The 17635-nt window shown below is 43.4% G+C and overlaps 1 protein-coding gene across 1 annotated transcript in view; it reads left to right on the forward strand.

Annotated features, from left to right (window-relative positions):
* Positions 1-17635, forward strand: part of LOC128442592 (ERC protein 2-like) — a gene marked incomplete in the record, with an annotated part of 144915 nt that overhangs the window by 53700 nt on the left and 73580 nt on the right. The window contains 3 exon segments of the mRNA XM_053425129.1: positions 5806-6008; positions 12998-13091; positions 16748-16900. Of these exon segments, the coding sequence (XP_053281104.1) occupies positions 5806-6008; positions 12998-13091; positions 16748-16900 (450 nt within the window).

Here is a 17635-nt window from a genome sequence, read left to right on the forward strand (position 1 = left end):
GGACAGGGGTGAAAACGTAACCTCCTCTGGCAAAGAAAAAAAGAACAGATAACTACTTCCAGTCACCGCAGAGCTTAAAATGACCGCTGCTTAGAGTCCCCAGTGACCCAATCTAATACTGCTGCATGTTCTGTTAATACTGCAGCAACAGTCAGACTCCAAACTCCACTACATTATGGCACAGCAAAAAGCCACAATCCAAGGTGACAGCATCCAGCACAAATACAAATTCAAAATGACAATCAAATAATACAAAATGAAAAGACAGTTCCAAGCTATGGTCAAGCCTCACTCTTCGCCACAGCCACCGCTACCCTCTGCCTCCCGGAGATTCTCCGAAGGCCCTGTGGTCACTCATCTCCATGAAGGTGGGGGAATGAACTCCCAGCCAAAGTCAGGAATGCAGACATCCAGTTCATCTACCACCACAGGCTGAAATCCTACGCTGTCAGATTATACCTCCGCACCGCACACTAGCACTTCTTCACATTTCTAGCAATAACAAAAACCAAAATAAACAAAGATAAAAAAAAAAAAAAATCAGCAACCGTAGCATGTGCTGTGGTTTTGAACACATTTTTTCTTTTCCTTTTTTGAGGTATGTGCCTATCAAGTAAGAAAGCACATACTGTAAATTGCTTTGGACAAAAGTGTCTGTGAAATGGATGTGATGTAATTGTGGTGTAACAGTACAAAAGGAAAAACTGAGGTATTTAGGAAATCTTTTTTAAAGACAATGATTCATACAGTAACTATGCAGCAAAATGTGCTTGATGTTAAAATGACGAATTGTCAAGCAAATTAGCTGAGTTCTTCTTCTTAGGGTGGATTCAGGTAATCTAGGACTTTCTTTGCAATTTTATATTTGAACTACATATTCCGATATCTATTTTATACAATAGAGCAAAAATATCAAACTTTTTGGTATCGTTAAGATGTTTTGTAACCAAGCCAGAAGAAAGACTGGAGATATCTTACTCAGAGGAGACATGACGCAGCTTCTACTGTTCTTTGCGCCAAAAAAATAAAAAAAACACATGTATTTGATAATCTGGGAGACATTGTATTATCCTTTGAAAAAGCCTTTGTCACCTCTCTCTATGCACGTAAAGCTTAATATGATTTTCTTTTAAAGCAGCATAAAACATGACTTTTAAATATTGTAAATTATTCATAGAAATTCCATTTATTCATATTAATGTGTAAAATAAATACATTTTTTCATAAAGAACAACTTCTTAAAAAAAGAAACTAAGACTTTAATTTAAAACTTTCTATTAAAGGTCTATCATAAAAAAACAACATATAAAGCAAAAATTACAAAAACAGTTTATTCTTGTAATGTTTGTAATGTTTCCTATTGGAGCTACTCAGTGAACAAACAGTTCTTGCAGGTGAGAGACCATAATCATTGATAACCTCTTTGTGACATCACCCCCATGAGGTCACCTGATGTCTATGCAAAACCTATAGTTAAAGTCCTGTTGACTATTGTCCTAATGTTTGGTGACATTTCTTGTTCCCTGCATAGTGCAGTTGTTGTTTCCCACAATGCATTCTGAAAAGTAGTCTGCAACAACCCAACATGTCGTACAAATGTAAATAACAATCAGAGCAGGGCATCAGAGCACAAATTGTGGCAAACACTTTTATTTCTACATTTAACATGTATTTCACCATGGATTTTTTTACCTGAAAGAATTATTACTTTAGTGTAAACTCCCTTAAAATACATTTTAAATTTGTGGGATTTTCATAATCCTGTGTAAATGACGTGATCACATCTGCAGAAAAAATTGAACAAGAAGTGTTCTTCTGCCGATGAGCTCACATCACTACAGGGTGCAAGTTCCTGTATAGTGAGTAGGCGGTCGTGAGGCAGTGGGAGATTTTGGACAAAGCCACTATCAGGGTTTGAGAAAAACTTTCCTTTTGTAACCTCCAAAACAGGCCTCACAAACAGTAAATTACCATTTATCTAAAAGATGTGTAGGAAATTCCTTCATTAAACATTAATCAAAAGCACTTCCCCCCAGAAAACATAAATCATTTTGCCTGACAACACTGATATGTTGCCATTTGCCTCTCAGGCAGATGTGGAGTGTTTGCCATCAGGCCTTGTACACACACAGTGGCCCTCTCACTGTAACTGCAGCTGTTTGTATTACTGACTCAGTCAAGCTGTTAGCAGAGCTTTTTATCTTGACCCCAGAGCTCCAGTGCATCATCATCCTCTTCCCATAAAACAGTATTTGTTGATTCCGAGGGTTAATAAAGGACGTCTGGAACTAAACACCAGCTCTTCAAAGAGAAAAACCGTAAAGAACCTCAGGGAAGACGGTGACCTTTTCCGAAGAGGGTGAGTTTAGAGTGGCGAGGACGCTCCACACCTCAAATTACTCCTTAGTTCTATTCAAAAGACAGTTTGGTCTTTTTAAACCAGTTTTGTGTTTTACCTACTTTCTTTATTTTTGGTTGCCTTTTTTCTTCTCTTCTATTTTACAGAGATAAGAAGAATCAGACTCATCAATCTTTGAACTGACAGAGTTAGTACAATGAGATTGAATGCAGTCATATCTAAAACATAAAGTGACAGAATACACCTTTAGAGGTGAATGGTGTTTGTATAAAAACTACCCAGCCTCAGCATTGCTGGGTTTTCTCTGACCAGTAGTTAAATAATCCAATGCAGAGTCTGGTGGCCACACATATTTAACTTATTTGTAATATTTACACTTCAGAGAAATTCCTAGGAATGATAATAATAATTTCTCTGACCATATATGTAACCGTATCTTTACTGGCCTTCCCCCTCCTGTCATAATATCACAAATTCCTGCTGAACCCGCCGTCCTCGCAGCCCCTGCGTTCTGCCTGTGTGTGCGTGTTTCCCACTGTAAGAACATAACAAACTGGGTCCCACTTAGGGCTAATGCATTTTGGGCTCTCTGAGATTGGCCTTGATGTGTGTGGATGAGTGTGTGGGGTTAGGTGTGGAGGTAATGGGGTGAGGATGAGGTCAACAATGATTCGGCTTGCTATCCCCCCCCCCCCCCCACCTCCATCCACTTTTCACCGGATTTTGTGCAGCCATGTATACATGGGAACATTTACAGCGATGAGCATTGGGGGCTCTTTAAGGTCATATGCTATAAGGTAATACCACAGACAGGTCATAGTCAAACCGATCTCAAAGCCAAACTGCCTTCGTCTGAGGGTGAGTCAGCCTCGGGGGGGGGCAACAGCCATTGTTTTGGACCTTCCATTCACCGTACACCTTTAATGTTCCACACAGGTCGATCGTTTCGCCACATAAAAGACAGCTAGACGCTTTAGTTCCAGACGACATGTTGGCAAGTAGCTGATTTATTTCAGTCTATGTATTCCACTGCTTTTTCTCTTCATATGAACTGTTTACCTGCTTTAACTAGAAACTGGACCACAAGGCTTCCATTCACAAAACCGTGTCCCTCGCTTGCAGACTCTGCAGATTCACATGCAAAATATGTTTATAGAGTTTATAGTCAAGCTCCATAGACATACATGGTTTACTCTCCTGAGCATAACTTGCAGCAGAACACATGCAAGAGTCCACAATAATGGAGTCATTGACACGTATCTTACACATTTACAGATGTAAAGCTACATCATAATGCATGTAAAGAGATATATCAATCATTCCTAGTGCACGGTATGCCACAGCCATATCTTTTCTTATGCAAGGGCAAACTTGTGCATTGTGTTCATTTGGTAGCTTTGCCATAAGTCATTTGTTCAGACTGGCAAGATGTAATAGTTAACAGATACTCATTGTTTCTCTTGTAATGGCACACTCATGTAGAGCTACTTGTACTGTCCCAGATTTATGTAGACTTGACATTAAATTATCCAGTTTGTGTGTGTGTGTGTGCGTGTGTGTGCGCGTGCGTGTGTGTGTGTGTGTGTGTGTGCTTGGTGTGTGTCTGTGTGTGTGTGTGTGCACTTGATGATGTTTAAACACGTGGCCGCCGCTGTCTCAACAAGTTAAACAATCTTCACAAACACAGCAGACGGTGAGGTAAAGACCAAGAGAAAGAGGCAGAGGAAGATAATTCTAGGTTACAAACTTCCTCTGGGATATTTTTTCTCAGAGAAGAAAGAATTCATCAGTGTGTATGTGAGTGTGTGTTTTTTTACTTAGAAGGGGAAAAAAAGGTCTGTTTGGTGGTCTCATAAATTCGCAGCCAAACAGAGGGAGACAGTAATTTTATAATGATAATGACTGAACTCAAAACTCCACATGAAGGACGCCCCCGGGGAGGCAACTGATAGAAGCAAACCACAGAAAAGCAGGCATCAGACGAGAGGGAGCAGAGTGGGGGGGTGATGAAGGGATGAGAGCGGATGAGAGCGGATGAGGGTACAGATTGGTTCTGCTCTAGCTAGATTGTGACCCTAACCACATATGCACGACTTACCTTTTCCTTAAGGTTGGAAAGCTATTCATGGGGTTTGATCTCACGTCTGACCCTGTGTGACTGTCAGTGGCCAACCGCTCACTCCGAGGGGATGTTTCAGATCAGTTACCCGACAGTACATGGTTCTCATGCTATATTCTCACTCTTCATCTGTCATATCTTGTTGTGTTAACTTCCAGGTGCCAGCCAGAGTAGACGGCCTCCCAGCTGTAAGCCCCACGGTATGCTCTTTGACATTTTATGCCTCTAGTTTGTTTGTGCTTGCATGTACTTTGTGTGTGTGTGTGTGTGTGTGTGTGTGTGTGTGTGTGTGTGTGTGTGTGTGTGTGTGTGTGTGTGTGTGTGTGTGTGTGTGTGTGTGTGTGTGTGTGTGTGTGTGTGTGTGTGTGTGTGTGTGTGTGTGTGCGTGCAGAGGCCATCTCAGGACATCTCAGGCTCAGTTTGTCCGGCTCTGCTCTCTCTTGCCAGATTTGGCTCAACATTAATCAGTCTGAGCTGCACTTTGTTCTGCTCAGCTCAACACGAATCAGCCCCGTCTGCCCTTATGGCCATTTCCAGCCATATTTTGTCATTTGTATATTTACTTGTTCAGTCTCAGCTGCAGCGAAGGTGCCAGCCTCAGTCTGGGCAGCTCACATGTAAGCAATGCAGCAAACGAGTGTGTTTAATTTGTTTGTATAATGCTCTGCTGCAGTCTTAATTGGCTAGAGTCTCAGCACTTTTAAATAAACGGGACTGCATTTATGGAGGGTATATGGCTTTATGATTATGGGGCTCATTTAGTATATTTCATTGTTAAAGGTAGTGTTTTAATTGTTATAATCTTTATCACGTCCTGAAAAAAAAAGCAAAAAAGCTCATAAAATTCATTAATCATTACATTCTGATCAAAAGCAATGATATCCGTTCCTGTCTGTCACTAAACGATCTTCCTGCTTCTGCAATGACAGCAACAAATCCTCCGCATTATTCAGAGTGAGAGATGGAGCAGCCTGGTGCAGGAGGCAGAGGCAGGAAGTGACGTATTTACTGCGGAGATCACATGGTTTTATTTAAAACACACAGACGCCATCGTCGGCAAACTCTTGTGACATCATCGTCGGTCACTACCAGGAGATATTTGCTTTATTTTTGGTTTTTATCTACTATGGGCCCCGTCTGAGAGGTCCGTAGGTCATCGTGAGTCCTCCAGAAAAAATTCGGATTATCTCCGGCATTCACTGCATGTCTGAAAGCAGCTTATATGTTCTTTGATATGGTCTTAATCATAATTCATGCAGTATATTCATGCAGTATATTATGCCTTAAGACAAATCTAATATATCCATCATCTCCACCCCCCCGAAAGAAGATCCAAATCACAGAAGAGGTCGTCAGGAAGTGTCCGGACATCACAGATCGTCTGAGGCTGCTGGAGCAGGAAGTGGCCCGTTACAGAGAGGAGTCTGGGAAGTCCCAATCCGAGGTGGAGAGGCTAATGGCTGCCCTGAGTGATGCTGAGACGGACAAATCAAGCAAAGAGAGGAAGATCTCAGATCTTGAGAGGTGAGGGTCAAAGAATTCAGCGACATATTCATATCCATCACAGGACACCATCTGGGTGTCCTCACATAGCAGAGTCCCTCGGAGTGACCGGATCTTTGCGGGATCTCGATTCATTCCTAAGTGCTCTATTTATAAAGGAGTAATCCACCAGACATAAACTGTGGAGTTTGCGTCCTCCCAGCACTTGAAACCACTTCCATGTTGTCATGCTTCGTGCCTGATGTAATCACACTGTAGAAATGAACGCTGTGGCCCACATGTATAGGCACGTGACGTTTTTAATCATTTGGGCTAATGTCTTTTTTCTTTCTTTTTTCTGTGTATGAATGTCTGCAGACCTGGGTAAGTAGTTCTTAATGTGGATGTGAAATGTACCATCATAATACCACCATCACTGTCCAACGCCATTACTCTTGACATCGTGCCACGCCTGGTGAGCAGATCTAAACCTCCCCAGGTATTAAGTTGGAAATTGGGGCGTTTTGGCTCAGATTGGATTCCCAGAAAGCTCCGAGTTGACTATCCCAGTGGGACAGTTAACGCACAATGCATTTACCCCAAACTATCAAGTTCCTCATTCCTGTTTCAGCAATAACACAATGAGAGGTTTTATAAGTTTCCTGATTTATATGACCGGAGACATATAGCTCCTCTATTGTATTGGATTCTGCGAATCTTCTTCACGTTTCATTGCTATCATGAGTGCTGTCATGTGTGTTTTCCTCATATCATACTCAATCAATGATGTGTCTGTAAACTCAATTTATGTGCACTTTTTTCTTTCTGTCTTTGCATTTGTGAAAATGCATACGTGTGTGTGTGTGTGTGTGTGTGTGTGTGTGTGTATGTGTGTGTGTGTGTGTGTGTGTGTGTGTGTGTGTGTGTGTGTGTGTGTGTGTGTGTGTGTGTGTGTGTGCTTGTGTGTGTGTGTGTGCGTGTGTTACAGAATTTGCCAGGCAGGCAGCCAGCGGCATGCCAGTGCGAGGTGGTGTATCCAGCCCAGACACTGGTTGTTTATACTGTTCTGTTTATTACTGGCACAGTGCTACTCAATTATCATCTTATTTATGAATTGGCAAGGTTGTGACATGTGCCCAAATGAAGGGTTGTTTAGTGCCAACGTAGATGCACTGCATATGAGTGTGTGTATATGTGTGTATGAATGTGAGGCAATCAGCTGCGTGCATGTGAGTGTGTCTGTGTATGTAGATTGACAGTGTGGTCCCAGTGTCTCTGTTGGTGGATATCCAGCTGCGTGGAAGAAGCCACGAGTGTGAAAACTAAAAACTGAAAAGACAGAATATTTTACACACATTGGCTCCATCAGGTGTGTTAACGCTAGCTTTGGTTCTGAATGGTTGAGAGTGAATCTGGAAGGGCTGGGAGCTCTGGGTCCAGCGCAGCTTCCTGCCTCATTCATTACCCGTTTTACAGACTCTGCACTCTGGCATGGAAACCATGTGCTGAGTCAAACACTGTGGGAACACATGAGCGCGGAGGATAAGGGGATACAGCAGCTCCGGCAGAGTTTCTATCCTCTCTGTTTCCATGCATGTGTGTGTGTGTGTGCATCACGTCGCCATATCTGTGTCTTCATGTGTGTGCTTTCCCTCTGCAGCTGTCACCAGAGTGTCGGTTTGGGCCTTTATTTCCTGGATCAGTCACTTCTCCCCCCCATTGGCACGTCCATCTTATCAGGGCTGAAGCCTCATTAGTGTCAAGTGGTCTCTCATATCGGTCTGACCCTTCCCCTCCGCTCAGCCTGCACAGGTCAGAGGTCAAATGCAGGTTATCAGAGGTGAAAAACACAAGTTTTTACACTGCTGCTATAAACACACATAGTGTAACATCCTGATGCTCAGTATGCGTCTGTGTGACTGCAGGAGAGAAAAGTACACACAGTCACTTTACTCTTGATCTGATTTAACCCACAAGGTTGTGTGCGTCCGTACACATGTGGTGTATGACAGCATGGGCGGATGAGTTTCTGTGCCCTGATTGGACTTCTGTTTCCGAGTATGTGAGATGTGTCCGGGCAGAGGATGAATGTCTTTTTAATCAGGCTGTTTCTGTTGGACCCGGCTCAGATGGCCCGTTAACCACCGTGAGGACGGAGCGAGAGGAGAGACGATGAGGAAATAGACACGTTCTCGTCCCGTTGGCAACGCAAACAAAGAGTGTCAGAGACGAATGTAGTCCGCCGGTCATTACAATGACCGGCGGACTACTGTCGGTGTCGGTGTAATTCTTGGCTAATCTAACTAAGGGATCGGTGACACTGAAGCAGCACTTTAAAAAAAAAGAAAATTCGTAAAAATTATGTGAAGTAGCACATGTGACCAAAATAGTTCTCACATTGAGATTATGCAAACAAATAAATAATTTATTATCATAGTTTTTTTATATAAGTTAATTGGCATAGTGCAAGTCCAGGTCCCATCCACTAACATGGAGGAGTCTGGATTTATACTGAAGCCAGCCACCAGGGGGCGATTGAGAGCGGTCATGCAGGCCATTTTACACAGGCTGTGTTCTCTTATATTGTGAGGCTGTTACAGTCCTATACTTTTTCAGTGATGTGACGGCTGAGGGAAAAATACAGTCTCACCGTATCACAGCTACAGACGCGTTAAGCACTGTGGTATGCAAGGGAGGGCTTCAGGAAAAGGGAGTGAGGGTGTGTGTGTGCGTGTGTGTGTGTGTGTACCTATGTATAGATGTCTGTTCGGACCTGTGTGTTTAAATTGAGACTGGGGAGAATGATCTGAATGATGCTGGCTCTGAAGAATCACATGTTTACTGACAAATATCTGTATATTCACTCACAATTTATTCATGCGATCATAATCAAACACCAAAACGAACAAAATAATACCTCTAGTAAATGTCAACTTCCTGTTTTGTTGTGTGTATTTGCACCAGCACCGACATATTTTCTCACATTTGAACACGAGGAAAAAAGCTATTTCTTCTTTTTTTAACATCCTTTCTCTGTCAACACACACATGCATGCACACAGGCACACACACACACACAAACACGCATATACACACCCACACCCAAGCACTACACACAAGTGAAATGTTATTTGTATTGCGATAAGACCAGACAGGTCTTTGCACCATAAAGCATTTATCAGTAATAAACAAACGTGTTCTGTTTGGATCTCTCAACACCGCATCCAGACAAGTGCCTCAGATAAAGCCCCAGACTCCCAGTGTTGACCCGACTGCCTCACGCTACACTTTCATATTTCCTCTGTGTCGTCTCCCTCCTCGCTCTCCTTTCCCTTTTGCACTACACGGAGAGAAAACACATTTCATTCAGATCATATCAGCCTCCTCTTCCATCGCAGCTCGGCCCCAGTGAGTCCCTGTCTGCTTCACATCAGAGGACTTTGTTCCACTTTGCTGTTTATTAAAAGAGAAGAAGAGGAGACATAAGAATTAAGAGTTATGAAGCGGGAGATCAAAATCTGGAGTTTTTTTTTTCTTAAAAGGTTATTACTGCTCTTAACCTTTATTTACCCAGAAAAGTCAACAGAGAGAACATGCCCTTTTCCAGCAACACCCTGCTTAGTATTCACAGTTTCCCACATTCAGATCCGAGAGCGGCCCAGTGAGACCGCAGCTTCCTGCTGTTGGCCCCTCGGCAGCTCCACTGGAGCCAGTTGGTTGCTGCTGGTGCCTTGGCTCAAGGGCACGTCGGCAGTAGGCCTTGAGGGAGGTCATAAGATTATTCCCTCATTTTGTTTTGTCAAGTCCGTCCAAGTGAGGTGTGAGTTAAATGAGAAAAATAAGAAAATAATGGTGAACGGATAATGGAAAAAGGAATAAAAGTAAGAAAGGGAGTGAGTGAGGTAGAGAAATGAAAAAAAAAAATAGAAATATGTATAAAGATATGAAAAAAATAACAGGGCTGTGCTTTCACGGCCAGAAATAAAGCGGAGCTGCTTTTGTTGGAAGGCAGCCGTGTGCAGTGCTCCAGGTGGAAGAAGAGAGAGGAAATGTGAAAAATTACTTTAAATGACTGCGCTCATGCACACTGCTCTCTATCTCTCACTTCATCTTTCTAAGAAATGTCACTGCAATAAAATCAAATTTCCCCCCATGAATTCAGTAATGAACAAATCACGGCTCCGCTTCATTTTTCACTCACACGCAGCCCGGCCCGGCCCGGCCTCCCTTCACACTCCACGTGCCCTCATTTGTCTGCAGACTGGTCAAAACACCTTATTTCATCTCGCACCGCTGGGCTGATGGGGGCAAATCAAAAGGGACCAGCGCGTCTGCAGGTTTATACACCTGTGCCAGTAGCGGCTGGGTGTGATAGCCGATATGCCCTCATGGCAAGTTTGTTCTCCACGGACACGCATCTGAGCTTGTGAAAACACACACACAGACATCAAAGATCCCAGTATAAGCAAATTCCTCTCCTCCGCCGTCTCCTCCTCCTCTTCCTCACTGTGTAAATATGTGTGCAAATGAACACACGTGTGTAGATTGTGTGTGCATATGCTTCATTCATAACAGGATTGAATGATAATCTTTATTTACGCAGCACTTAAAAAAAAAGACAACTCGTAAAAGTGATAAAAACTCATAAAATCAACAGTCGAGTCATTACAGAAATAAATAAAGATACAAGCCAGAGACGTGAAACGACACAGCTAATAAACTGTTTGTGTAGTTTTATGTGGGGGGGAGTAATATGGGATATATAAATATTGATATAAATGTGGAGCACTCCCCTCCTGTTCTGTCTTCTCTTATTATTACAAAAAAAAATACACCCTCAAAGGTTTTTTGAAAGGTGCTGTTGTGTGTGTGTGAGTGTGTTTCAAATGTATTCATCATCGTGTTAGGTGTATTTCACAGTGATTGCACACCAGCATCTTTCAACTGACCCCCCCAAACACACACACACACACACACACACACCATTCTAAAGGCTGTGACAGCAAATATTTGCCCACATGGGGGGGCAGCTTGTCGGTTCTGCCCAGAGTAAACACCCCAGTGTGGATATGGAATAATAATGTGGCGCGTTTTAGCAGCTGCTCGGTCACAGGCTGTTTACAGTGTTGGAGGGTTCTCTTAAGCGCTAATTTGTCACTGTCAGCTCTCTCACACTTTCTGTCCATTTAAAAAAAAAAGAAAAAATAGTGTGAAGTCCAAAGTGGGAGATGAGAGCGTGTTTTGTTTCTATTTCGAGAGTGTTTGTGAGAGGATATAGATTGTGTGTTAGTGCAGCTGTGTGTGTGTGTACGAGCGTGTGTGTCTCTTGCTGCGTGCGTTTTGTGGATTCATATAGCCTGAATCTATTATATTTGTGTTCAGGCATATTTCTGTGTATATTAATACATGTTTTTTTGTGTTACATGCTCTTTACACACTTGTGTTATGAGGAGTTAATGGAAATCAATGGATGTTATGGTTAAGACATAACTTTAGTGTTTAGCCAGTGGCAGGAGGGATTATATTCTCAGACGGTTGTAATATCCCCTGAGGAAATGTTCTCAAACATTAACTTGGACTCACATGTCAATTTATTTGATTTTGTTGATTGAAGGTCAAAGGTTATGGTGACCTCACATTCTTGTGGACGTGATGTTTTAGGATAAAATGCTAGGTCAAAGGTCAATGTCCCTTGTCTTTTTTGCCTTGTGGACTTATTATCTTGAGAAAACCTCGACAGAATCCTTCCAAATTTGGCAGAAATATTCCCAAAGACTCGCGGATTAACTGATTCGATTTGAGCGTTCGAAGATAAAAGATCCAGGCCCCCTTAACCTCACAAGTCACGTTTAATTACTTCAGGGAATTTCCTCAGATTTTGACCAGTTGTCACTTGGACTCAAAGATTAACTGATGAGATCTCTCCAGTCAAATGTCACAGTTACTGTACCTCATATGAGTCTGGGAATTGTTTTTATATTGAGTGAAACTGCACCGGTTGACGGAGGCATACAACCACAGTGTGGTAATTCCAGTTAGGTGTAGATGTAATGTAATGAATTTAAGTCAGTGTAATGTCTGGAATTATGTAGACGTGTGTGTGTGTGTGTGTGTGTGTGTGTGTGTGTGTGTGTGTGTGTGTGTGTGTGTGTGTGTGTGTGTGTGTGTGTGTGTGTGTGTGTGTGTGTGTGTGTGTGTGTGTGTGTGTGTGTGTGTGTGTGTGCATGTATGTGTGTGTGCATATGTACCATAGTTCTCTCGTTAAGTATGTGTAGTAAATGACAAGGAGTAGGTTTTAGTGTGGAGGTAAATACACATTCATCCTGGCTGGTTGATACATGGTTTTGCTCTGTAATCAGCTCCTCAATGCACAGTGCTGATGGCAGATTTATTATCTTGCGTGTGTATAAGGACTTGTACGATTTTATGTTGGGGGTTTTTAAACACACGCCGATGTATGTGTGTGTGTGTGTGTGTGTGTGGTTGTGTGTGTGTGGATGTACAGAATTAGAAACATGGATATTGGTTTCCTGCATGTGTGTTCCTGTCCCCTTATTTGTCCACTTACTTCTTGCACATATTGAATTATGCATGTGTGTTTGTGTGCGTGCTCGTGCCTGCGTCTCCTGTCTACGTGTGTTTGTGTGTTTTGGTCGTTGAAAGATTTACACAGCAGTGTCTCACATCAGTCATCAGTCAAGTCTCGTCTTGTCCTTGTCTGCCGTGTTACTGAGACTAGACACATGCGCGGCCTCTGTGTGAGCTGCTTCAAACCGTCCTCTGTATGATGCAATAAGGTGGCCTTGTTTTAGCTCTAAAAAAAAACTGTGTAATGAAACAAAATTACTCGAACGGGATTTACTGTATGAAGTTCACATGAAGGTCAACTATAACATATTTATTGTTTTTTTAGGGTATAATTTCGAGTAAAATGGGGCCATTGTGTATTGTGTGCAAAGTGTGTGCCTACATACAGATACACAACATCATCAAACTGCCTGAGTCCGATCCTCTTCATCCCGTTTTCTCTATCTGAAGGCAAATCAAGTCTCCTAACATCCAGAAGCAGATGGTTCCCGGTGAGACGAGGAAAGATGCCATGACTGATGGACATCCGCACTCTTTATCGCAGGTTTGAATATATTTGTGTGTGTGTGTGTGTTTGTGTGTGTGTGTCCTTGTTTTCTCATTTAGCTCTTCATCTCCCCTAGTGTTCCGATTGGCTTTTACAAATTTCCCCTGCCGCTCTTTTCTCTGATTTCCTTCTCATCTCCTCTGAGAACCATTCCTCAGAAAATATTATCTTTTAACCTTCCCACTCTGTTTTATGTTTACTGTCTTCTACACTGTAACTCTGCTATTTGGAGCCGACAGACCCCTCTTCCAGTCTTTCATGCCTCATTCACCCCCCCCCCCCCCCCCCCCCCCCCCCCCAGTGCATCTGAGAGGCAGCTCTAAGTGGAAGAGACAGACATTTAGTCCGGCAGAAATCGGCTCCAAACGCCAGCCAGGAGCGGTGGAATAATGGCTCAGATGGGAATAGTAAAGGACTGGATCTGGTCCGTCAGGAGAGAGAATGCTAAAGTGCCTATTTTGGTATAATTTAAAAAGTTGTAAACCTGCTTAGGTGTCAACAAGAGTGTCAGCTGTTTGCTCAGTAGTGTTTGTGGGTGGGTAATTGTGTACTTCACTGCAAAGGTATGCTCGGGTGTTAATATGCAGAGTGCAGCCATGCCAGGTGGTTCCCAGCGGACCGATGAAGTAGAGCACACCCCGGCTGTATAACTCTCTGGCAAAGGGAGCCGTGAGGCCTTCTCTCAAATCTGTTTTTGGTGGAGCTATTTTGTTATTTCTGTGTGTGCTGGCAGGCAACTTCCAACATCCTATTTCCTCTTCTAAACCGTGTCTGAGTAGCACACATTAATATCGCTGCAACCTGGAAAGGGGCGCGAGGCAAGTGCCAGAAAAAGAAGGGAAAGTGGTACAGGGACAAGTGCAAGGCAGTTGTGGGATTGATTTCTGGGAGATAGATGACGTCCACACAAAAAAGAGCAAAATGGAAAGTTTCAGTGGTGGTTGGATTCTTTTTTCTTATTGTACGTTTGTATTCCAGGTATTATAACATCTTGGCCAGGAAAAATACTAGTGTGAGAGCAGAGAGAGGAAATCAAGATCAAGTTCAAGTTTATTGTCATTCGCCAATTTGAGAGCCTGACTCATAGTGGATCTTTGAAGATGACGCTGACATCATTATTTAGAATTGAAAACAATGTAAAACCTTATTTTTAAATAGTAGAATACAACATACAACAGCACTTTATTTCAATGATGAGGAGAACGCTAACTATCTGTGATTTAAAGACATTCTCGATATTGTCTTTCCATTCGCTGTCTCCCCCCCCCCCCCGCTGGCTCTCGGCCTCCGCTTTATCTCTGGGTCCATCAGGAACACAGCACGCTCCGAGGGTAAACACAAACAAACAGGGCCTTTCCTCCCCGCTCCCCTCCGCCCCTCCGTCCAGGAGAGTTTATGTGGGATGGAGAGATAGCATCTCTCCGCTCCATCGTCTCCATCGCGCCACGCTGCACTTCACAAACACAGAGAAAACACACATCGGAAATGTTCACTTCAAGGCTTCAAACAGGTCCTTTATTCCCCTTGTATCTGTAATGGAGAGGCTTCAGCGACACTCACTACTTTGTTTGGAGACTCATGTGTATGATGCCAAACTCTTATATTTTCAAATGGGGACAGTCAAAGAAGATTTGGGAATTTTCTTTCACTCTCACAGTCTTAGTGTGAAACCTCTGGTCCAGGACAAATTTTTTTTTTTATTATTAAATAGGTACATAGAGGTTGAAGCTGCACACACAACTCTTTTGACAGAGACAGATGTGTCCATGTGTCTGCCTGGATCAGGCTGTGTGGGTGAGCGGCTTGAGTGCGCCGGTATGTGCAGAGCTGAGGATCATAGGTGCACAGCTGCTGGAAATGTGCATTCTCTCACTCTCTGCTCGTTTATTTTAGTGATTATAATCCCTCCATCAAAACCAAAAGAGCCAGACTCCATAATGATCCTTCCCAGGGGCGTAAGGTGATGATTGGTGCTGCAGAGGCAATTATCTTTCCATTTCTCCTCAGTCCCTATATCTCCCTATATCGCTTGTTCCCTTTTTTTTCCATTCTTTATTTTCAGCCAACAATGTTCTCTTGTTACTAATAAAACTCAAAACACAGATATGCACTGACACACAGAGAGGCATATACAATTTATATATATATATATATATATATATATATACTGTACATGTGCACACAGCTTTCTGGTTAGGTTACGCTTGGAGGTCCAGTAGTCACAGTCCCATCTCAGCGGGGTGCCTGTGTGTGTGTGTGTGTGTGTGTGTGTGTGTGTGTGTGTGTGTGTGTGTGTGTGTGCGTGTGCGTGCGTGGGTGTCTGTCTACTGGGCTGGGTCAGACCAGTACTTGTTGCTTCTGGTGCATCGGATTACTGCCCGTCTTTCACGTCCAATTACGACTTTGGACTGCTGACGCACACAGCCTCCCTCTGTGTGTGTGTGTGTGTGTGTGCAGGTGTTTGTCGCTCACCTCCAGCTGTGTCGTGACGAGCCACAAGTATCCGCTTGTGATTTGCCCCGTCCCTTTCTTTTCAAATCTCATCCATTGCTCTTGCTTTAGTTAGTATCACGTCATCAGTCATTTAATCAGCCCCTTCTGGTAATGAAAAGATAATAAATATATATTTGTATGAATTTATTTATTGTTTAAGATTGCATATAGAGATAGACATCCCTAGACACATCTATATTCCATTTTTTTCCATTTTCGATCGCCCCCAACATTGAACATGTGCTGAAACTTATTTTCTCTACTTTGATATTTATTACACACAGTTTAAAAGCCGCTCATGTGCATCCTGCGTGTTCCTGGCCCCGTCTCGTAGAATTACTTTCACATTAAATTAATTTCACTCGTCCCTCTGGAAGTTAGCTCCAAACGTGGCCTTAAAAGTGTTTACATGACATTTCTGGAAACTATTGTGGTGTTTTTTGGCTACTGCGGATACAGTTACCGAGTGTCTGATTGGTTCAAGCATAGTTTGCACAATCAAAAAATGAGTTTGAGAGTTCAGCAACGAGGATTCAACCCTGAGCTCGACTGAACTGCTGTTAGAAAAAGAGTCTTGTTGTCCGCGTGACTCCGAGGCTTCTGTGCTGCTCCCAGCAACGTGTGAACGTGTGAAACGGAAGGTGAGTCAACTCTTAGAGAGAAAGTCAAAAGAGAGATTTTGAGAGAGAATTGCGGGGGCGGGGGTCTTATTGTTCCTGTCCGGTGTTTTCGTTCACAGCTCCTTCACTCAATGTGGAGAAGGATCCATTTCCTCCACTCGCCATAGGAGTCAGAGAGGCCACACACAAACTCCACAAACTCTCCATCTCTTCTTCACTTCTTCACTTATCACTCTCTTCTGTCTTGGCAGCGGCTAAGACGGGCTCGGCTTCTTCTGAGAAGGGTCTTGTTCTTCTCCCACTGCAGCTTCTTGACTTCCCTGACTCTCTGTTTTACATGGATTGGATTCCTTTTACCAAAGGGACCATGAGCTACACTGCTTCCCACAGTGTCTTTCACCAGTAACAGTTTTGTTCCAATGCAAAAACATTTGATTACGAACATGCGCTCAAAACATTCTCCCCCTGGTTTTTGTTACTTTGCTTCCGACCCTCCTCCTTGTCGTCCTCCTCTGAAAAATCCCCCCCCCCCCTCCCCAGTTTCCTCTTTTGGCTTCCCAGGATGCCATGCGGGAGACAGCGGAGCGGATCAGGGAGCTGGAGATGGCACTGAGGGAGAGCATGAACACATCTGCACATAGGGAGGCTCTCTGGGCGCAGGAGGAGGCGGCTCGGGTTCAGGCCCAGAGAGAGGTTGACCCCCGACGCTACACACACGGATGGGGCATTTCAGATGCAGCACACACATGCACACACACTCTGACACAGGGGTAGTTGCATGCATCCTCACACACCTGGCCTGGAGTGCAGATATCAGGTCACCAACGGACCAGTGAGAAAATGTTTGGGGGAAACTGCACCTCCATGTGGCCAAGAGTGTCACTGCATGCAGAGTGTGGTTCATGAGTGACTCCTAATCACTTGATATGCAGCCTTTTAAACAGCAAAAAATCCTTATTACTAAATGTACAGTTTTCTTCTCCTTCCTGGAATCCGTAATTCAGTTTTACTGCTGCGAACATGTTTTTTTCCTTTGGCGTTGATCTGCTCAGTCGACGCTGAAATTTAAAACTCAAAGAAATCATCACCCCCTCTCATTTCACGTCTCTAATTAAGTTTGGTGTTGCATGCTTGCAAATGTTAACAGATGTTTGACTTATTGTGAGTTTGTGTGCATGTAATTAGAATTCATTAACAAAGCTTTAGACTTCGGGCTTGTAGTCTTGATGGAGCACAGGCTGCCTGTTCTGCTCTTGCATGTGCTGCTATCTGTCTGTCGTTCTGATTGCCAGCTGGCCAGTCTACGTCTTTAAGTGAGTCCAAGAAGGTTTATGTGTGTGCTTTTGTGTGTGTGTGTGTGTGTGTGTGTGAGTGTAGGTGTGTCTGTGGTGGGAAAGAGAAACAGGGCGAAGGAGTGTGTTTCCTCTC

This window comes from Pleuronectes platessa, chromosome 6 (genome assembly GCF_947347685.1).
Source record: "Pleuronectes platessa chromosome 6, fPlePla1.1, whole genome shotgun sequence".
NCBI classification, from domain to species: Eukaryota; Metazoa; Chordata; class Actinopteri; order Pleuronectiformes; family Pleuronectidae; genus Pleuronectes; species Pleuronectes platessa.